Genomic DNA, 23,093 nt, shown 5'->3' with positions numbered 1-23,093 from the left:
GAAGAGATGGGGTGGAAACTAGAAGCTTCTCTGTAAAAGTCTACTCACAAATAGGAATTCAAACTTGCAACAACTCAGCAAGCCATCGTGCCTGGTAGTGCACCATTCGGGGTCTGGTGGGGTGGGGGTAGGGTGGGGCTGGTGGTCCAGAGATGGACTGTGTCCTGAGCTTCCTTCTCTCCTTCTTCTGGATTTTCAGATGGACTCTCTGAACCTTTAATCCCCCAAAGACATTTTTTTTCTTTAGTTCCTAAATTAGCTTCTCAGTCTGGGGTTCTCAAAAATGGGGGCTGTAGCTCCTTTAGGATGCAAAAATAGGCTTGGACAAGGGGATGGGACGGAGGCAGCCTCCTTGCTGTGATGTTCAAGGCCCTGAAGGATCTTCCCACCTCCCCGCGTCCTCCGGAATCATCTTCTGTCACTGTCCTTCCCTGGCTCTGTTCCTGCCACACCAGCCTCTCTGTCTTTTTTTTGAAGCTCATATCTACTTCATGCCTTTTGGGCTTATTGTCTTTTCCTCCAGTTACTGGCCTTCAGGCCTCTGATGGTCAAGATGGCTCGACAGACAGACCAGTTTAACAGAGACACTCTTGCACTCCCCCAACCCAATCTGTCCACCACGCAAAACCGTGGGACCCTGTCCTAATACATGTTTCACTACCTGACATGGCTTGTTCACTTTCTTGGTGGCTGTTTGTCCCCCGGCGCCACAGTGAAAACTCCACAAGGTGGGGACCTTTTCCATCTTGTCCATTGCTCTACCTTTAGCACCCAGAAAAATGCTTGGTATTCATAAACTGGTATTCATTGAAAGCATGCGTCATCCCGCAGAATTGTATGCTTAGGTATGTACATGCATGTATACTCTCTTTTTTTTCCCCCCTGGGAAAGTCCCTAGGTTTTATCAGACCTAAAGAGAGGCTCAGGCTTCCCTGGTTGCTCAGTGGTAAAGAATCTGCCTTCAATGCAGGAGATGTGGGAGACCTAGTTTTGATCCCTGGGTTGGGAAGATCCCCTGGAGGAGGGCAAAGAAACCTACTCCAGTATTCTTTCCTAGAGAATCCTACGGGCAGAGGACCCTGGTGGGCTGCAGGCCAAGGGTCGTAAAGAGTGGGACACCACTGAAGAGACTTAACACACACACACACACACACACACACAAGAGAGGTTCATTACACCCTTCAAATTAAGACTCATTAACTAAATGATCAGGGCAGAGATGCTGGGGTCTTGCCACCAAAACATGGTGCCCAGACTAGCAACTTTAGCATCATTTTATAAAATCTCTCAGAACCTACCGCAGACCTGCTAAATTGCAAACTACTTTTTACATGATATAGAAGTGATTTGTATGGACATTAAAGTTGGAGAAGTGCTGCTTGCTGCTGCTGCTGCTGCTGCTAAGTCGCTTCAGTCGTGTCCGACTCTGTGCGACCCCATAGACGGCAGCCCACCAGGCCCCACCGTCCCTGGGATTCTCTAGGCAAGAACACTGGAGTGGGTTGCCATTTCCTCCTCCAATGCATGCAAGTGAAAGTGAAAGTGAAGGCGCTCAGTCGTGTCCAACTCTTAGCGACCCCATGGACTGCGGCCCACCAGGCTCCTCCGTCCATGGGATTTTCCAGGCAAGAGTACTGGAGTGGGGTGCCATTGCCTTCTCCCAAGTGCTGCTTGAGGGCAATCAAATACGGCACAGATTTTTAGCCAGGATTTCACATTCACTATTACGTCTTTGCTGGATTCATTTTCAAGAGACAAAATGCCTATTAAATACCCTAACAGAAAATACTTTAACTAATAAGAACCTACTGTATAGCACAGGAAACTCAGTACTCTGTAATGACCTATATGGGAAAGAATCTAAAAGAGTAGATATACGTAACACTGATTTGCTTCGCTTTACAGCAGAAACTAACACAAATTGTAAACCAACCATACTCTAATAAAACTTAATTTAAAAAACATGTCCATACAGAAACCTGATTACAAATACTTTAAGCCTTTTTACAAATTTGGCTGCGTTCAGTGTTAGCTGCAGCAGACAGGATATTTGATCTTCATTGCTGCGTGTGTGTGTGCAAACTCCGAGTTGCAGCATGTGGAACCTAGTTCCTTGACCAGTGACCAAGCCCAGGGTCCCTGCACTGGGAGTGTGGACTCACTGGGTCACCAGAGACGTCTCAAGCCTTTACATTTAAAATGGAGATAGCAGGGGGAGGAGGGGGTGGGACCAACTGACAGAGCAGCACTGAAATATACACACTGCCATGTGTAACATAGACAGCTAACAGGAAGCCACAGTATAGCACTGGGAGCTCAGCCTGGGGCTCTGTGATGACCTAGAGGGGTGGGATGGGGGCGGCGGGAGGGAGGTCCAAGAGGGAGGCGGTACATGGATACTTACGGTTGATTCTTGTTGTTGTATGGCAAAAAACCAACACAACATTGTTTTTTTTTTTAATTAATTAATTAATTTTTTGGAGGCTAATTACTTTACAATATTATAGTGGTTTTGCCATACATTGACATGAATCCACCACATGTTCCCCATCCTGAATCCCCCTCCCACCTCCCTCCCCATCCCATCCCTCTGGGTCATCCCAGTGCACCAGCCCCGAGCACCCTGTATCATGCATCGAACCTGGACTGGCGATTCGTTTCACATATGATAATATACATGTTTCAATGCCATTCTCCCAAACCATCCCACCCTTGCCTTCTCTCACAGAGTCCAAAAGACTGTTCTATACATCTGTGTCTCTTTTGCTATCTTGCATACAGGGTTATTGTTACCATTTTTCTAAATTCCATATATATGCATTAGTATACTACTATATTGGTGTTTTTCTTTCTGGCTTACTTCACTCTGTATAACAGGCTCCAGTTTCATCCACCTCATTAGAGCTGATTCAAATGTATTCTTTTAATGGCTGAGTAATATTCCATTGTGAATATGTACCACAACTTTCTTATCCATTCGTCTGCTGATGGACATCTAGGTTGCTTCCATGTCCTGGCTATTATAAACAGTGCTGCGATGAACATTGGGGTACACGTGTCTCTTTCACTTCTGGTTTCCTCCGTGTGTATGCCCAGCAGTGGGATTGCTGGATCATAAGGTAGTTTTATTTCCAGTTTTTTAAGGAATCTCCACACTGTTCTCCATAGTGGCTGTACTAGTTTGCATTCCCACCAACAGTGTAAGAGGGTTCCCTTTTCTCCACACCCTCTCCAGCATTTATGGCTTGTAGACTTTTGGATAGCAGCCATTCTGACTGGCTTGAGATGGTACCTCATTGTGGTTTTGATTTGCATTTCTCTGATGATGAGTGATGTTGAGCATCTTTTCATGTGTTCCAACATGACATTGTAAAACAATTATCCTCCAATTTAAAAAAATGCAGATGTGAGCCTCTCATAATAGTTTCCATTTTAACACTATCTTCTATTTATCAGTAGCCTGCATTTAAATCTAATCATATAACCTACTTCATAAAGGTAGAAATCTGCTTTGTTAATTCTTAACTTTGATTCACATTAGAATTACACAGTGAGCTTGAGAAGCATTGATGACTGGGTTTCACTCCTGGAGATTGGGATTTAGTTGAGGTGGTGGTAGGTTATTGTTGTTGTTAAGTCATGTCTGACTCTTTTGGGACTCCATGGACTGTTGCCCACCAGGTTCCTCTGTCCCTGGGATTTCCCAGGCAAGAATACTGGAGTGGGTTGCCACCTCCTCCTCTATCTAGATCTTCCCCGACCCAGGGTTGAACCCAAACCTCCTATATTGGCAGGTGGATTCTTTACTGCTGAGCCACCTGGGAAATCCTGTTATAGGTTAGGTCTGAGTATTTGCAAATATCTTCCAGATGATTCTAATATGTAGCCAAAGTTGAAAGTTAAATTCAAGTTGAAAACCACTATATTTAATGGTGACAACATCTGCTGTCTTCAGACATTCTGTACAGCTCCCACAGATGAGTAAGGTAAGAACAGTCAGAAGATCCTAGTTTGATTGAATCATCTTCAAAATATAGCTAATAAATACAGGAAAATTAATGGGCCTGGAGGAGAGAAATAGATTACAAGTAAGGAGATGGGGAAGGCAATAATAAACCCAGTGCCATGGGGTTGCAGTCAGAGGTACTGTTGCAAATTCATTACTTTTTAATATAATTGAATAGATATATCCATAGACATAGAGTTGTGATATCTCTATAAAATTAGGATCCTGAAAGACTTAGGACAGGCTGAGGAATTGACAGGAAACTAAAGAGACGTGACAACTACACTCAACACATGATCCTGGATTTGATTCTTGGGTCATGATTGGGACATCAATAAATCGGATGGATGCTATTTCCTGATGTTGCTGGTCATCTTAGAGTTATGTGAAAGACTGGTCTTGTACTTAGAAAATACACCCTGCAAGATTAAGGGGTGATGAGCAACTAGGTCCACACGCTCTCAGATGGTTCTGCCAGGGTGCAGGAGGGCTCCCCAAGTAAGCCACAGTGGCACAGTGATTAGTTTGAATTAAAGTTACTTAAAACACAACCAGCAAGCGTGACACTCTGACCTTCGTTTTTGTGCCCCAGAAAGCAGAAGATAAATCTCTCGTGAGGAAGGTGTGCCCCTTGCATCCAAGGGTAAGACACCCTTTTCACCAGACAGAGGGAATTCGGGTGAAGAAACTTGTATAAACCTTATTACTTCTTGAATTTACTACCAGGGACAAACTGCTTAGAGTCCTCACTAATTGAGCACACAAGACCCAAGTTTCTCTGTTCTGTCAATTCATCTCTATTGTTTCTTTCTCTAAAAGGTATAAAAGTTGCCTGCTTCGACTGTTTTTATAGCTTAAGTTACAACCTTTGTAATATAATATTATATACAATTTGTTGAAAAAACAAGAAGAGAAAATCCTATGGATCATCTGTAAAGTAATACAATTATTTCTGAAGCAGATTTAAAAGTTGCCAAAATTAAATTTAGCATTTGCCACTAATTTAAGACAAATACCGTAACTTATAAAAAACACATTGAAAAATAAAAAAGTTTGCTTTGGCCACTATTTAGGTTCTCATTTTTATGGGACCTCTGTGCACATGAACTGACATTTGTATTTTCTGTTAATCTGTTTTGTGTCACTTTCATTATTAGTCCAGCTAGAAGAATTCAGGAGGGGTGGTGGGGAAATTTCCCCTCCTTGACAGTTCAAAAACATTTATGGAAGTTCTATGTACTTTTTCAGCTACTTTCATATAAATTGGATTTTTTCCCAAAATAAACAGCTTTCAAAAGTAATCAGATGTCACTTCTCTGTTTGAACTCTTCTCACAGAACTTATGTCCCACACAGACTTGCATGTGAATGTTCAGAGTCACTTTATTCACAATGGTCCCAAACCAGAAAGAACTCAAAATGCCCATCCATTTGCAGAACACACTGCTGACCCACGCAATAGAGATACACCTCAAAAGCATTCTAGGGGACTCCCTTGGAGATGCAGTAGATGGGAATCCACCTGCTAAGTCGGGGGCGCAGGTTGATCCCTGGTCTGGGAGGATTCCACATGCAGAGGAGCATCTAAGCCCATGTGCCTGGAGCCTGTGCTCCACAGCAAGAGAAGCCACCGCCGTGGAAGCCTGGTGCACCGCAGTGAAGCGGAGCCCCTGCTCTCCACGACCAGAGCAAGCCTGTGCGGCAGCAAAGAGCCAGCACAACTGAAAATAAAAACAGCAATAATGACAACAACAAAAAAGCATTCTACGAACTTCCCTGGTGGTTCAGGATTAAGACTTCACACTTCCACTGCAGGCGGTGGGGTTCAATCCTTGGTAAGGCAACTAGGATCCCACATGCTGCCCAATGAGGCCAAAAATTTAAATAGGAGCATTCTAGACAGGGCACAGTTGCAGCGATAGAAAGCAGATGGGTGGCTGCCTAGGGTTGGGATGGGGACACTGCAAAGGAACACAAGGGAGCCCTTTCTCTGAGGCGTGACGGAATCCTCTGTATCTTATGACCTTCACACAACTGTATCAGATCAGATCAGTCCAGTCGCTCAGTCATGTCCGACTCTTTGCAACCCCATGAATTGCAGCACGCCAGGCCTCCCTGTCCATCACCAACTCCCGGAGTTCACTGAGACTCACGTCCATCGAGTCAGTGATGCCATCCAGCCATCTCATCCTCTGTCGTCCCCTTCTCCTCCTGCCCCCAATCCCTCCCAGCATCAGAGTCTTTTCCAATGAGTCAACTCTTCGCATGAGGTGGCCAAAGTACTGGAGTTTCAGCTTCAGCATCATTCCTTCCAAAGAAATCCCAGGGCTGATCTTCAGAATGGACTGGTTGGATCTCCTTGCAGTCCAAGGGACTCTCAAGAGTCTTCAACACCACAGTTCAAAAGCATCAATTCTTCGGCACTCAGCCTTCTTCACAGTCCAACTCTCACATCCATACATGACCACAGGAAAAACCACAGCCTTGACTAGACGAAACTTTGTTGGCAAAGTAATGTCTCTGCTTTTGAATATGCTATCTGGGTTGGTCCAACTGCCAAACTCACCAAATACTAAAACGGGTGAATGCTATCACTGTAAGTAACTCAGTTTACAAAATCCTCTAATAGTTCCCCAATTCGGAGTGTAAGCATGCCCTTAAAATGGCCTACACAATCCCATTTTCCATCCACCCTCTCCCTCCCTCCGACACCTACCACTGTGGCCAACTTCCCCTTCAACAGCCACTCAGAGCAGGGCCAGTCTGTGTTCTGAGACTAAGTACAGTCACCAAGAGCAAGCAGTGAGAAAGTGTACTAGCCACTGGGACTGCTGTCAACATACAAGAGCGGTCTTTTTTCCTAATGGCTCAGTTAATATATTTTATGGACATACATGAACTTGACAACTAAAGTTATTCATAACAGTCAGACTCTGCAAGTGGTGAAGTTTAAGGAATAAAAAGTATTTTGCTTTTTCCTTACATATACATATGGTAAAAACCTACATAAGCCTAAAAATGGTCTCTTTTTAACTTTACAATATTGTACTGGTTTTCCCATATATCAACATGAATCCGCCACAGGTATACATGTGTTCCCCATCCTGAACCCTCCTCCCTCCTCCCTCCCCGTACCATCCCTCTGGGTCGTCCCAGTGCATCAGCCCCAAACATCCAGTATCATGCATCGAACCTGGACTGGCGACTCGTTTCATATATGATATTATACATGTTTCAATGCCATTCTCCCAAATCATCCCACCCTCTCCCTCTCCCAGAGTCCAAAAGACTGTTCTATACATCGGTATCTCTTTTGCTGTCTCGTATACAGGGTTATTGTTACCATCTTTCTAAATTCCATATATATGCGTTAGTATACTGTATTGGTGTTTTTCTTTCTGGCTTACTTCACTCTGTTTAATAGGCTCCAGTTTTAACATATATATATTTCACAAATACATAAAAAAAATCTAAGTGATAAGGAAAAGTCTTGTTTCAGAAAATATTAAAACAGGAACACAAAGAGTGATCAATAGTGTCACTTTACCATGTGCTATACATACAAAATTGTCTACTTCTAAAGACACCCATGGTTTTGTTAGCAGGGGATTAAACTGATAGCCTTAAGCAGAAATCAAACACTACAGAAAATGAACTTTGGAAATACCCGAGAATTGGTGTTAAGCAGCACAATGAGGCAGCAAGATTACGACTGGCAACCATTGGGTTAGACTGCTAGTCTTCAAAAAGATTAAACATCTTTCCTTTGGAGGTCATTCAATCAAGAGGTATTAACTGAGCAGGTATTCCTTAGGAAACACCCTATCTCAAGAGGGTAAGAGTATAAGATGTGAAGTCTGAAGACAATATTCCCTTTTTCTCTGTTTTCCCAGAAAACATTTAATATAGTTACTCTTAAATGGTCTTTATTCAAGTAAAAAATGAATGAAAAGATTTGTGAAATGCCTACTACTGGCTCATTTATTTGACTCTGAAGATGAAATTCAGATCCTGCCCAGGTCTCGTTTTCTTCTAATATGCAGGATGATCATCATTACTATTAGTACAAGTAAAAGTATTAGTATTAGTACAAGTATTAGTAAAAAAGGGACTTCCCTAGTGGTGCAGAGGCTAATACTCTGTGCTCCCGAAGCAGCAGGGCCCAGATTCGATTCATTCTCAGGGAACTAGATCCTACATGCCACAACCAAAGGTCCCACATGCTGCAACTAAGACTCAGTGCAGCCAAATAAATACATGAATGAATAACACACAAAAATGAGCTCCAGGATGGCAGTTCATATGCATAAAAAAAAACACAGAAAATCTAAACAAGTGCTTGACCTAATTCTTTTATTAAAGTATCTCTACCATTAGCTGCTCCGAGATAACACTAGAAAAGCATCCCATTACAGTTTATACCTTAAGATGTGTCCTAGACTAGCACCAGCATTTGATGATAGGGCAGTGGGTCAATAAATGAAATACTAGGTAAGGGATACAAATAAAAATTTTATTGTACAAAATTAAGGCCTTCACAGTTCACTAAGGCTAAACAGAGACTAGGTAATCTTTTAAATCCTTTACAAAAAGCTCACATACACTTCCACTTTCCCAACTATTAAAATGAACTGACCAAATGTTATCAAAACGAAAGCTATAAATAACAGAGTCCTTTAAAGACAACTATCCCAAATGTTATTTTTTGGCATAGGTGATCTTCATGGCATGGGACGGTGTGATCTTAAACCCCTGCAGGGCGTCCCTAGCAGCTCCAGCCTGTCCATCATTTTCAAATTCAACAAAAGCGATGTCATGCCTCCCAGGTACCAGACGCACTTCCTTGAAACCAGGGAACCTATAACGAACGAAAACAATGCTTATATATGTAAACAATTTTTATATATGCAAATATAGAAATGACATCAAATACAAAATGTCTATTCTGCATTTAAATTTGTTAAGCAACATCATGATCTAAGTACAGGAAAACGATCACATCCCACCAAGAATCCTGAGTGGGATGAAAGAGCCTGAAATATAACTAATACCATGAAAAGAACTGCAGGAATCATGTAAGCTAATTCTATTCCTGTCACTTCATCAAAGCTTTGTCTCCTATTTTACTTATCAACTAGAATTAATAATTCAAACATCAGAGGTAATTTAGCTTCTCATTTGCTTAATCTGCATACTGGTTTCGATTCATGATTAATCCAGGAGCAAACCAATGAAGCCGTAGGAATTACTGTGTGATATGCAAATGGATTCAACCCAGGGAAGTGCTATGTGTCCTGTCAGGAGGCTCTCAGAACACAGACTTGTTTACGAAATACTTACTGGTTAAACAGCATGGATAGCATCATCTCATTAGTCTCTTCTGGTAAATTATTAAGGAATAAAATATAGTTTGGAGGGTAATCAGGGACCTATTAAAAAGAAAAGGCCAAGTTAACTTATAAGTATTAAAAGTATAATAAACCACTTTGGCTCTTACATTTAAATCTATACTTCAGAGAATTACATTCCACAGTTTAAGGCTTATGAAATCTTACCACATCAAGCACTGAAGGTGAAAAACAGTGACACCAGAGAAGTAAACAAAACCTAACAGTAATTAAGATTGACATTCAAGTCACTAAGGAAATATTTGGAAGGTTATAAATCTTATCAACAGTTTTTAAGTATTTAAATATTAAGTATTTAATTAACAGTATTTAAGAGAATATTTAAGTTTTAAGCATCCGGAGGCAGCTGGAATAGGAGGCTTCTGTCATCTGGATTATGTAACTGGTCCTAACAAAACCAGAGATGGCATTGGTGTCACCCGTCCTCAGCTGCTTAACCCGCAGATACTCAATCCTACTGCATACTACCTCCCGGTGTGTGAGAAAATTTTGGAAAAAAAAAAGATTTCCACTTAGTGCTACAACTACGGAGCCCATGCTCTGCAACAAGAGAAGCCACTGCAATGAGAAGCCCACACACCGCAGCTAGAGAAGAGCCCCCACTCACAACTAGACAAAGTTTGTGCAGAGCAACAAAGACCCAACGTAGCCAAAAATAAATAAATTAAAAAAGAAAAAGATTCCATGTAGAACCTATATTTGGTAATTTTTAATGTTTTCCCCAAGTAAATGAGAGTAAATTTCATGGGAGAAAAAAGATGAAATGTAAAGAACTTAGGGCTTAGAGAATTATGTGCTGGACTATAGTTGCTGAAAGACTTCATAGTAGTAGATAATCCAAGAAAATGCAAGTAACTTAAAATCAGAGGAGGAAACCTCAGTGGTGCAAGGAATTCCCTGGATGTAAGGATGAGTTTCCTGATAAATCTATATTGTGCTAAGTTGCTTCAGCTGTGTTTGACTCTTTGCAACCACATGGACTATAGCCGCCAGGGTCCTCGGCCCATGGAATTCTCCAGGCAAGAATACTGGAACAGTTGGCCATTTCCTCCTCCAGGGGATCTTCCCAATCCTGGGATTGAACCCGTGTCTCCTGCTGCTCCTGCACTGCAGGCGAATTCTGTACCGTGGAGTCACAGGGTAAAGATCTGTATCAGGAGACTTAAATATATATGTACTGAGGAAGTAAGAACAAAGGTAACTATAGAACAACTTTGTTCTTTGAGAAAAGACGGGTTAGTGCTTTAGCCAATGGGAATGGATTCCAAGCAACAAGCCTGAAAAGCTCTGGGCTACATCATGTGAAGAAAACAACCATCCTGCTTCTTATCTTTATAGAACTTAGAATATATTGTTTAATCCTGTCATTGATCATTGTGGGAAGCAAGGAATAAAGTCAGGTTTTGTTTTCTTCTTCCTAAAGAAAAATAAAATGTTTTGAGGAAGGAGGTTCCACATTGTTGTGGCTTATATATGGAATCATTTTCAGTTTTTGGAGACATGAGGATTGTTGTACATTACTGCTATTGTTTCGTAATTTTATTTTAAAGTAAGTATCACATGGGAAAAAATATTACCTGAGGATTTGGTGTTGCATTTCCTTGGGTATTAGCTGAATTTGGTGTTCCCTAAATGAAAAAGAGAAAGAAACAGTTAAAACTTCCAATCCCTCTAACAAAATAGCAAGTGTTTAAAATTACTGCACTAAAAATAAGAGTAACATAGATTTTTTTATTCCATTTTGAGAATTTACATCTTAAAACTCTGACTCAAACATTTATGTATTTATATCTTGTCAAATATTTTTGAAAGGTCTGTATCATAAAACTCAACCTCTAAGTTTCAAAATTATGGAGAAATATATAGAAGAAAAACCAAGAACCAGTCTTTCTCACCTTTTTTTTTTAAAACAACTAGAAAAAAAAAACCCAAGCATTATACTTATTAAAACTGATTTCTAATTACTTTCAATCTGAAAGTAACTAGTTTTTGGATAATTTCACCTTTATCTGGAATTTTTAAATTAGATTTTTGAATTTATGAACTGTTCAAAGAAGGCTGATTTCAGTGGAATTCTAAAGATAAAATCTATAGTATTATTTATACACAGAACTTGAAAAATAAGCCAATAGATATTAACATATTTTGAATAATGATGGAGTTAAACATCATGCAAATTCAAATAAAACTGTCTGATATACAACGAAATAGGAACTTTTGCCCATCTTACCTGACCAGGCTTTTTGTTCACAGTTGTTGCAGTCTGTTCCACAGTTTTGGCTTTTTTCTTTTCTTTTTTCTTTTCTTTATCAGCAAAAGTGCCACGCATTTTAGATATTATATCGGAATCTGTTTTGGCATACTGGATTCGCTGTTTTAATTATTTTAAAAAAAAGTTACTTTTCATTATGCTGAAGGCTATTTACACTTGTCATTAATATTTCAAATTTCATTACACAAATATAATTTTCCTGAAGGAAATCTGTCAAGTATGCTGAGTGCCAAAAGAAAATAAATTGTGGCCCTGATTTGCAACTGAGACAAAGTTAGATTCAACTGTGTTTATTAGAAGAACAATAGATTTTCATACGGGAGAAACAGGACTTTGAAAAATCTGCACCACTGATCCTCTCTATTAAAAGACAGAGAGGAGTGCACTGGAAAGCTGTCTATGCCTTACAGGGACACTCGACAGGTCAAGATGTGCATGGAGTTTGTTACTTCTCAAGTTAAAGTACTGAAGACTGAGAATGACTTTCCTTTGAATCTGGAATATTACTTTTAAACAAAATAACAAACAGTGGCATCAACTTAAATTTAAAAAGCTTTGAAAGGAAATAAGATGGCATCACAGCTGTGCAACTAGGCCACCTGCATGAATAATATGCCACAGGCAGTGTAAAACTTTTCTTTCCTGGGGTCCAGAAAGCTGAAACTACCTCTCTGATCATACTGAAACACCAGTTCTACCAATTCCTCTCTATAGTTGTCTTCTATGGCAAGAATTTGATCTCAGTATGAAGAGAAAAAGTGACATTTTACAATATGCAGGTTTGCTAATGTACAGCTCAGGGAACTCTACTCAGTACTCTGTGACCTAAAATGGGAGGGAAATCCAAAAAGAGGGGATGTGTGTATACATAGGGCTGACTCACTGTGCTGTATAGTAGAAACTAACACAACATTGCAGAGCAAATATACTCCACTAGAAACCAATTTTAAAAAATAATGAAGGTTTGAAAACAAAGAATTTGTTAAAACCAAGAGCAGCTCTTTCCTTTATGTTAACTAGAGATGACTATATGGGGTAAACAAGAGGAGAGCAAGCCTCTCACAACATCTCCATCCCTTCAGTCAGTTCAGTCGCTCAGTCGTGTCTAATTCTTTGCGACTGCATGGACCGCAGCACGCCAGGCCTCCCTGTCCATTACCAACTCCTGGAGTTCATTCAAATTCACGTTCATCGAGTTGGTGATGCCATTTAGCCATCTCATCCTCTGTCATCCCCTTCTCCTCCTGCTCCCAATCCCTCCCAGCATCAGAGTCTTTTCCAGTGAGCCAGTTCCTCGCATGAGGTGGCCAAAGTATTGGAGTTTCACCTTCAGCATCAGTCCTTCCAATGAACACGCAGGATTCATCTCCTTTAGGATGGACTGGTTGGATCTCCTTGCAGTCCAAGGGACTCTCAAGAGTCTTCTCCAACATCACAGTTCAAAAGCATCAATTCTTCAGCACTTTCTTCACAGTCCAACTCTCACATCCATACATGACCACTGGAAAAACCACAGCCTTGACTAAATGGACCTCTGTTGACAAAGTAATGTCTCTACTTTTTATATGCTATCTAGGTTGGTCATAACTTTTCTTCCAAGGAGTAAGTGTCTTTTAATTTCATGGCTGCAGTCACCATCTGCAGTGATTTCGGTGCCCCCAAAAATAAAGTCTGTCACTGTTTCCACTGTTTCCCCATCTATTTGCCATGAAGTGATGGCACCAGATGCCATAATCTTAGCTTTTTCAATGTTGAGTTTTAAGCTAGCTTTTTCACTCTCCTCTTTCATCTTCATCAAGAGGTTCTTTAGTTCTTCTTCACTTTCTGCCATAAGGGTGGTGTCATCTGCATATCTGAGGTTATTGATATTTCTCCCAGCAATCTTGATTCCAGCTTGCACTTCTTCCAGCCCAGCATTTCTCATGATGTACTCTGCATAGAAGTTAAATAAGCAGGGTGACAATATACAGCCTTGACGTACCCCCTTCCCTATTTGGAACCAGTCTGTTTTTCCACGTCCAGTTTTAACTGTTAAGTCCTGACCTGCATACAGATTTCTCAAAAGGCAGGTCAGGAGGTCTGGTATTCCCATCTCTTTAAGACTTTTCCACAGTTTACTGTGATCCACACAAAGGCTTTGGCGTAGTCAATAAAGCAAAAGTAGATGTTTTTCTGGAACTCTGGCTTTTTTGATGATCCAAAAGATCATCTTCTGTGTAGTCTTGCTACCTCTTCTTAGTAACTTCTGCTTCTGTTAGGTCCATACCATTTGTCCTTTATTGTGCCCAACTTTGTATGAAATGTTCCCTTGGTATGGCTAATTTTCTTGAAGAGATCTCTAGTCTTTCCCATTCTATTGTTTTCCATTTCTTTGCACTGATCACTGAGGAAGGCTTTCTTATCTCTCCTTGCTATTCTTTGAAACTCTGCATTCAAATGCGTGTATCTTTCCTTTTCTCCTCTGCCTTTCACAGCTATTTGTGAGGCCTCCTCAACCATTTTGCTTTTTTGCATTTCCTTTTCTTGGGAATGGTCTGGATCCCTGTCTCCTGTACAATGTCATGAACCTCCGTCCACAGTTCTTCAGGCACTCTATCAGATCTAATCCCTTGAATCTATTTCTCACTTCCACTGTATAATCATAAGGGATTTGATTTAAGTCATACCTGAATGATCTGGTGGTTTTCTGTACTTTCTTCAATTGAAGTCTGAATTTGGCAATAAGAAGTTCATGATCTGAGCCACAGTCAGCTCCCGGTCTTGTTTTTGCTGACTGTATAGAGCCTCTCCATCTTTGGCTGCAAACAATATAATCAATCTGATTTCAGTGTTGACCATCTGGTGATGTCCATGTGTAGAGTCTTCTCTTATGTTGTTGGAAGAGGGTGTTTACTATGACCAGTGCATTCTCTTGGCAAAACTCTATTAGCCTTTGCCCTGCTTCATTCTGTACTCCAAGGCCAAATTTGCCTGTTACTCCAGGTGTTCCTTGACTTCCTACTTTTGCATTCCAATCCCCTATAATGAAAAGGACATCTTTTGGGGGTGTTAGTTCTAGAAGGTCTTGTAGGTCTTCACAGAACCATTCAACTTCAGCTTCTTCAGCATTACTGGTCAGGGCATTACAATGGTCATCTGAGTTAAATTCACCCACTCCAGTCCATGTTAGTTTGCTGATTCCTAAAATATTGACGTTCACTCTTGCCATCTCCTGTTTGACCACTTCCAATTTGCCTTGATTCATGGACCTAACATTCCAGGTTCCTATGCAATATTGCTCTTTACAGCATCAGACTTTACTTCCACCACCAGTCATATCCACAACTGGGTGCTGTTTTTGCTTTGGCTCTGTCTCTTTCCTCTTTCTGGAGTTAGTTTTCCACTGATCTCCAGTAGTATACTGAGCACCTACCAACCTGGGGAGTTCATCTTTCAGTGTCCTTTTTGCCTTTTCATACTCCATCCCTTAGGCTCCCTCTGATTGCAGGACTTCCTCCAAGTGGACTTAACCCTGCCAGCCACTGTTATTCTTGCACATCATCATCTAACCAAAAGGAGCAGATCTGGGCTAACTCTGACTTGGTCCAGGGATTCTCTCCCAACTCCCCTGTGTCCTCATCCTTCTTCCTGACCTGAGAAGATCTTGGGTGATCTTGTACTTGTCCCTATGGCCTGTGAAAATCTCTTACCACAGCCCTTGCTCTTAGCTGGCTGGTCTAGAGCAGCAGTTCTCAACTTGAGGAGAATCTGCCCACCAGGACACAGCTGGCACTGCTGACTGGAGACACTGCCTTGTCACGCTTAGTGGGCAGAGGCCAGAGACGCTGTTAAACACTCTCCGATGAACCACAAAGCCCAAACAATAAAAAAAAGTTATTCAGTTCAAAATGTCAAAAGTGCCAGTGTTGAAAAATAGTAGACTAAATACTGATGAGGGATAAAAATTCACCCACAGCTTAGAGAAAGCGCAAGATTTACATTTATACCAGAGGTTTCATGACAGACACCCTTCGGAAGATGGTTTCACTTTACTGAGGTATTTTTGGAATTAAAGAACCAACTGTACTTGAATCACACAGAATAATTTTGTTCTGAGTTCCAAGTCATAGACAATTTTGTTCATTTCTGATCTGGTATGTTGGCGTTAAAACAGAAGAGCAACTGAAACCACTTAAGTAAATATAAACAAGATAGCTCAAGGAACATTCTTTCCCTCTTCTAGGATGCTAGAGATCTGGCAGTACCTCCTACTTTCCTGAAGCCAGAGAGGAGACCTAAAATACCTCCAATATGAGATCAGTCTAATGGGCTTGTCCCTTTGATTTTCAGTAACTAGCTGGCAGGGTGAAGCCAGTGCCAAATGCAGCAAACAATTTCCAGCTTTCCTGGACTTCAATCCCAGGCATATGCAAACGTGTCATCCCAACTTAACAAACAGTCCTAAAACCCTTTATGGAATAAATGGCTTCTTCATACTAACATAATTTCAGATTTAAACTAAAACCCAGTCTTATGCTACTACCAGCTGAGATCTAAATTATGCTAATTCTTCATGCTACTGAGAAAGATAAACTGGTTTCAGGAAATGCCAATTTACTGTAAGTTGGGGTAGGTAGGTACTACCCCTTCTCAGTTCTTCTGGAATACGACTTTCCAAACATACGATGGTGGGAAACAGTCATGTGGGAAATGAGGGGAAAAGGAGAGTTGGATAGAGGATGGGCAGAAAATGCGCAGCAGTTTAACAGACAAAAAGGGCTCAGTCCTGAATTAAACAGTGCAGTACCGAGGTCCCTGGAGTGCTGACTATGCCAACACTGCCTGGTATTGTGCGTTAGGTCTTCTTAGAACACAGACACACCCTTCCATGTGCACATGTTCTGTGGCTGCTTCTCCAACTATAAAGGCAGTTTAAGGAGCTGCAAAAGAGATCATCTGGCTCACACAGCCTAAAATATTTACTATCTGGCCCTTTACAGATCAGATGCCTATCCTAATTGGGGGGGGGGGGGGGATCCCAATATTGGATGTCAGCAGATTAGCTTTCAAGTCCTGACGATGCCACTGGTTATAGTAACGTAAGATTTCTGTGCCTGATTTTTAATTTGTAAAAAGAGATCACAGTGGTGATCTGCACTACAGATTATGGGCCAAATCCAGCCCATGGCCCGTTTTTGTATGGCCTATGAGTTAAGAACTTTTTTCTTTCTTTTTACAATTTTTAAAGGATTATTTAAAAAACCACATACAAACCCAAGAATGTGCAATACAAAATCTATGTAGTCCACAAAGCTTATGTTATCTGGTCCTTTATAAAAGAGTTTTTGCTTGCCTGTAAATTTGGCCGAAAAATATTCAGTCTGCTTATTCTTTTTTTTTTTTTTTTAACAGGTGGTGAAATGGAACATGCACCAAAAGCCAGTTAATGGCAGAACCAGAATGAGAACATGGGACCCTGAAACTCTCGGCCTTGGCTCTTCCCCCAAAACCCCTTCCCATCGCACTCCAGTTCCAGAAGAAAAGCACTAAAATCCATACCCAATGTAGAATGTACCCATTCAAACACCAAGAGACCTCTGAATTATATACTCTGTCTCCAGCCTGATCCAATCCTCTACTATCTCTGACTTATACCAATGCCTCCTGAGTTCCTTACTTTCCTTCTCACAATTCAACTTTGACCCAACAGCTAAATGTGAAATCTCAGGTCATTCCTGAGTTTAAAACTGTCCTTAGATCAGTGCTTTGACTGCATAGCTTCTAAAGTACAGTATTTCACTATAGTATTTTTTGAAACTTTGGACTGGATTTCCTCTTTGACTCACCATTTTTGTTTTGTGTTGTTTTACAAGTTTACAAACAGAGGTTTCTTTTTAATCTTCTGAGTTAATTAATCACAGGATGGTGTGATCACTGACCTAGAGCCAGACATCCTGGAATGTGAAGTCAAGTGGGCCTTAGAAAGCATCACTATGAACACAGCTAGTGGAGGTGATGGAATTCCAGTGAAGCTATTTCAAATCCTGAAAGATGATGCTGTGAAAGCGCTGCACTCAATATGCCAGCAAATTTGGAAAACTCAGCAGTGGCCACAGGATTGGAAAAGGTCAGTTTTCATTCCAATCCCAAAGAAAGGCAATGCCAAAGAACGCTCAAACTACTGCACAATTGCACTCATCTCATACACTAGTAAAGTATTGCTCTAAATTCTCCAAGGCAGGCTTCAGCAATATGTGAACCATGAACTTCCAGATGTTCAAGCTGGTTTTAGAAAAGGCAGAGGAACCAGAGATCAAATTGCCAACATCCACTGGATCATGGAAAAAGCAAAAGAGTTCCAGAAAAACATCTATTTCTGATTTATTGACTATGCCAAAGCCTTTGACTGTGTGGACCACAATAAACTGTGGAAAATTCTGAAAGAGATGGGAATACCAGACCACCTGACCTGCCTCTTGAGAAATCTGTATGCAGGTCAAGAAGCAACAGTTAGAACTGGACATGGAACAATAGACTGGTTGTTGTTCTGTATATTGTCACCCTGCTTATTTAACTTACATGCAGAGTACATCATGAGAAACGCTGGACTGGAAGAAGCATAAGCTGGAATCAAGATTGCCGGGAGAAATATCAATAACCTCAGATATGCAGATGACACCACCCTTATGGCAGAAAGTGAAGAAGAACTAAAAAGCCTCTTGATGAAGGTGAAAGTGGAGAGCGAAAAAGTTGGCTTAAAGCTCAACATTCAGAAAACGAAGATCATGGCATCCGGTCCCATCACTTCATGGGAAACAGATGGGGAAACAGTGGAAACAGTGTCAGACTTTATTTTTTTGGGCTCCAAAATCACTGCAGATGGTCACTGCAGCCGTGAAATTAAAAGACGCTTACTCATTGGAAGGAAAGTTATGTCCAACCCTAATAGCATATTCAAAAGCAGAGACATTACTTTGCCAACAAAGGTTCGTCTAGTCAAGGCTATGGTTTTTCCTGTGGTCATGTGTGGATGTGAGAGTTGGACTGTGAAGAAGGCTGAGCGCCAAAGAATTGATGCTTTTGAACCGTGGTGTTGGAGAAGACTCTTGAGAGTCCCTTGGACTGCAAGGGGATCCAACCAGTCCATTCTGAAGGAGATCAGCCCTGGGATTTCTTTGGAAGGAATGATGCTAAAGCTGAAACTCCAGTACTTTGGCCACCTCATGCGAAGAGTTGACTCATTGGAAAAGTCTCTGATGCTGGGAGGGATTGGGGGCAGGAGGAGAAGGGGACGACAGAGGATGAGATGGCTGGATGGCATCACTGACTCGATGGATTTGAGTCTGGATGAACTCCGGGAATTGGTGATGGACAGGGAGGCCTGGTGTGCTGCGATTCATGGGGTCGCAAAGAGTCGGACACGGCTGAGTGACTGAACTGAACTGAGTAATTAATTTCTAGTTCTTAGTTCTTTTGAGATGACAGTATTGTCTATACTGCCATTGTTCTTAAAATATTCTACATCTCCGTGTATTTTGGTTTTGCCCATCTGAACTATCGTAACTCAAGAAGTGAATGTTATAAACTCTACTACTAATGTGTTTCTATAAAAATAAATACATAAATAAACCCCAACCCACTACACAGAAGGCAGAAAGCAACAGCCACACTGTCAAGGGTATATTTACAAATCTACCACACCATTAATAGCGATTAAAGCCTAAAGAAGATTGATTTACCATTGGTTTGCCATAAAATGGAAATCCTTGTAACTGTCTCAAGGCATTTGTAGATGAGCCCAATTCCTTAAATATAACAAAGGCTTGTCCCCTCATCTTCATGGTCTTCAAAGCAACGATATCTACCACGTGGCCAAACTGAGAAAATAGGGCATACAGGGATCTCTTCAATTCTGCACAAAATTAGAGGGGAAACAAGTCATTTGTGGATGAAACTATGACTGAAATTCTTCTTTAAATGACACTGCATTGAGTGCACTCCGCTTATTTATTTATACAAAGTTACATATTTTAATAACATACTATTCCCAATGGCTGTTTAATTTTGAAAGTTTCTGAAACAATTTCATCTGAGTGAAAACAGATTCAACACATCTTCAGCCCCTACTTATTTTTAATCTTTAAAAAGCCTTAAAGTCTTTACACAGTAAGGGATAAACCATTATTTCAGGCAGTGAGAAAGATGACTAGATGAGAACTTTTGAAGCTGTATAATTTTTAAGATGGTAGTAAATAAACACACTAGTTTTTTAAAAAAAAAACAAAAACACTTACCTTCCTTTTTAATTTTGTCATTCATATTGTTGATATAAATTGTATGATTTGGTCTGATATCCATGTTTTGGGTTAAACTGTTCCAACAGCCTAAAGAGACAATAAATATTCTGTTACTAAATAGGGAGGATTCGTTCACGTCATAGGGTGGCATTAAGGACACAGAACAAAGGGACTGACTTTTCAATTCTTTCAGCCCCAAATGTCAGTCTGAAAACTGAAAATACCAGTTTGGCGGTAGTCTTTAAAACCTCTCCAAAACTTGCTAGCCCTCCTTTTTAAAGAAAAGAACAGTTCTCAGGCCAAAAACTCGGTGGCGCACCATATCTAGTCAATTTTTAATAATATTCCCTTATTCTATACTTTTATTTTTATAACCTATTTCTTTTATGACAAGTGAGACTGTTTTTTCCATCTGCGTAATGAAACAACTTTCCTTTTTAAACAATATTTAAAAATTGAATAGATTTGGTGAAAAATGAAAAAACAAGCTAACAAATGCGCATCCAGTAAAAATCACAAGATACAGAACATTAATGAAGTTTGCCAAGAATCCTTTCATGAGTACTCTCATAAAGCACTTCCATAGTATTACTTAATTCATATACACCATCACTAACAGTCCTGACTCCAAAGTCAAATGGAACCGACTTGAAACGCTGGTATAGTACCGCGTGATGGTTACAAACTCAGATGCTAGTGCCAGTGGATCTGAATCCAAATCTTTCTATGCTTCTTACTAGCTGCTTGACTGATGGCAAGTTCCTTAGTTTCACAGGTTCATATCTGTAAAATGGGGATGGTAATTTGCCCAATAGAGCTCAGAAGACTAAATGAGATAAAATTCTTTGCAGCTTTTAGAATGAGCAGTAAGCACTTACAACAGCTGTCACTGCTGTCTATCACAGAATAAAGCAGGGATTCCCAGGTGGCTTAGTGGTAAAGCATTGGCCTGTCAACGCAGGAGACGTGGGCCCGAACCATGGGTCACGAAGATCCCCTGAAGAAGGAAATGGGAACCCACTCCAGTATTCTTGCCTGGGAAATGCCACGGATAGAGAAGGCTGGCAGAATACAGTCCATGGGGTCACAAAGAGTCGAACACGATTTAGCGACGAAACAAGAAGTTAATGCAAGTTCTTGCCCACGGTTACATAGGTGATACGCAGGAGGCCTGAAAATTCAACCCTTGTTTTCTGTCTCTTGCACTTTTATTTCACACCCACCACACTATTTCATTTTTCCCACCGTTTTAGTCGCGAATTGGGACCTTGCTTTATTCCCTTGGTAACCCACATATCGCTGCATCTCACGAACATTTACACTCATAGTACGTGCACAGCATAGGATGTCTGACAAGCAAAACGCCTAAAGACGAGGACTGTCCTTGTGCGGGTTAATAGGTGAAAGGTAACGCTTCTCAGAGGTTTGAGACCCTAAACTGAAACTTGGTGGACCTGTGACTCGAAGACGATGAAGAGAAGGAAGTGACAGGGATCAAACTGAGCAGGGGCGCCGGGAGTCGCCTTCCGGATTCAAAAGGGGAGCCTCTGGGAGGCCCCTGAGAACGCACGGCGCGCTGTAAACGCCTCGCATCCGCAAAAGTTATCCATAACTTCACGCGCGAGGGTGTCGCCTCTCCAGACGCAGCAACATCCGCCCACGAGCTCCGCCCGAAGCCCCAGGAAGCGGCCACGCCATGCCCGGCCCCGAACTGTCCCGCCTAAGACAAGCTCTGAAGTCCAGGGGCCTCGCCAGACCCGAGCGTCGGTTTCCAGGCCTTCCTCGGCGACCCACCACGAACCCTCGGATGCATACATTCCGGCCCCAGCGTTGCGGACCGGTTATTCTCGGCTCCCGCAGGGGAACGTTTGGCTAAGCCGCAACCCGCAGCCAGAAGAGAGGAGAGAGCGAAGAAAAAAAACCCCTCCAACTCACCAAACAGGTCCACCACGTCCCGTAACAATCACAAGCCAGAAGCCGGAAGCGGAACCAGCCACCGGAAATGACGATATCAAGCGCCTCAATCGAAAGCTGATCAATCAAGAGCCGAGCCCAGAGTGGATCGATGCCCGTCGGTCTAGCCCACGGTAAGTAATCGCTCTGAGCATGCGCACACGTGGTGGACGGGGAGAACAGGTGTGAAGGGGACACGGTAAAGGGAAAGAGGCTTGGGGGAATTCTGTGGGTTTAACTCGAATTCTAGGGGAGCGCAATAAGAGTATAAGGACAGATGGTGATCAGTTCCGTCACCATGAGTTAGCGCTGTTCAACACAGAACATCCTGATAAACATATCTGTGGGCTTCCCTAGTGGTTCAGACGGTAAAGAATCAGCCTGCAATGCGGGAGACCTGGATTCGATCCCTGGGTTGGGAAGATTCCCTGGAGGAGAGGGCATGGCAACCAACCCCTGTATTCTTGCCTGTGAAATCCCGTGGACAGAGGAGCGTGGTGGCCTGCACTCCATGGGGTGGTACAGTTGGACACGAGTGGATACGACAAACACATCTGTAAGTTGAAAGCACTGTAAGATGCAAATGAGAACACATGCAATAACACCTAACCTACCCAGCATCACACATTTAATCCAGACCTATCACAAATGTGCTCAGAACACTCACATTAGCCTTTTTGTTGTTCAGTCGTTCAGTCATGTCCGACTTTTTTGCAACCCCATGGGCTGCAGCAGGCCAGCCTTCCCTGTCCTGCAGCCATCTCCTGGAGCTTGCTCAAACTCATGTCCATTGAGTTGGTAATGCCATCCAACCATCTCATCCTCTGTCGTCCCCTTCTCCTCCTGCCTTCAATCTTTCCCAGCATCAGGGTCTTTCCTAATGAGTTAGTACTTCACATCCGGTGACCACCGTATTAGAACTTCAGCTTCAGCATCAGTCCTTCCAATGGATATTCAGGATTGATCTGCTTTAAGATTGACTGGTTGGATCCCCTTGCAGTCCAAGGGACTCTCAAGTGTCTTCTCCAACAACACAGTTCAAAAGCATCAATTCTTTGGTGCTCAGCCTTCTTTATGGTCCAACTCTCACATCCATACATGACTACTGGAAAAAACATAATTTGACTAGATGGACCTTTGTTGGCAAAGTAATGTCTCTGCTTTTTAATATCCTGTCTA

The 23,093-nt window shown here is 41.7% G+C and overlaps 1 protein-coding gene across 2 annotated transcripts; it reads right to left on the bottom strand.

The window, feature by feature from the left end:
• Positions 1 to 8,497: 8,497 nt before the first annotated feature.
• On the bottom strand, positions 8,498 to 21,998 carry SNRPB2 (small nuclear ribonucleoprotein polypeptide B2). 2 transcript variants are annotated; one of them, XM_061435669.1, is made up of 7 exons: positions 21,897 to 21,998; positions 19,959 to 20,048; positions 19,404 to 19,576; positions 11,644 to 11,784; positions 10,991 to 11,041; positions 9,346 to 9,434; positions 8,498 to 8,863 (listed from the first exon to the last, which is right to left on the bottom strand). In XM_061435669.1, the coding sequence occupies exons 2-7, from the start codon at positions 20,020 to 20,022 to the stop codon at positions 8,704 to 8,706; spliced, it is 678 nt and encodes a 225-aa protein (XP_061291653.1). In that variant the 5' UTR covers positions 20,023 to 20,048; positions 21,897 to 21,998; the 3' UTR covers positions 8,498 to 8,703. The 2 variants fall into 2 exon arrangements, with proteins under 2 accessions (XP_061291653.1, XP_061291654.1); XM_061435670.1 differs by lacking the exon at positions 21,897 to 21,998 and adding an exon at positions 20,840 to 21,563.
• Positions 21,999 to 23,093: the final 1,095 nt, after the last annotated feature.

The sequence above is a fragment of the Bos javanicus genome, chromosome 13 (genome assembly GCF_032452875.1).
Source record: "Bos javanicus breed banteng chromosome 13, ARS-OSU_banteng_1.0, whole genome shotgun sequence".
NCBI classification, from domain to species: Eukaryota; Metazoa; Chordata; class Mammalia; order Artiodactyla; family Bovidae; genus Bos; species Bos javanicus.
Note: the sequence above shows the minus strand (reverse complement) of the source record. Positions and strands in the feature narration are given on the sequence as shown.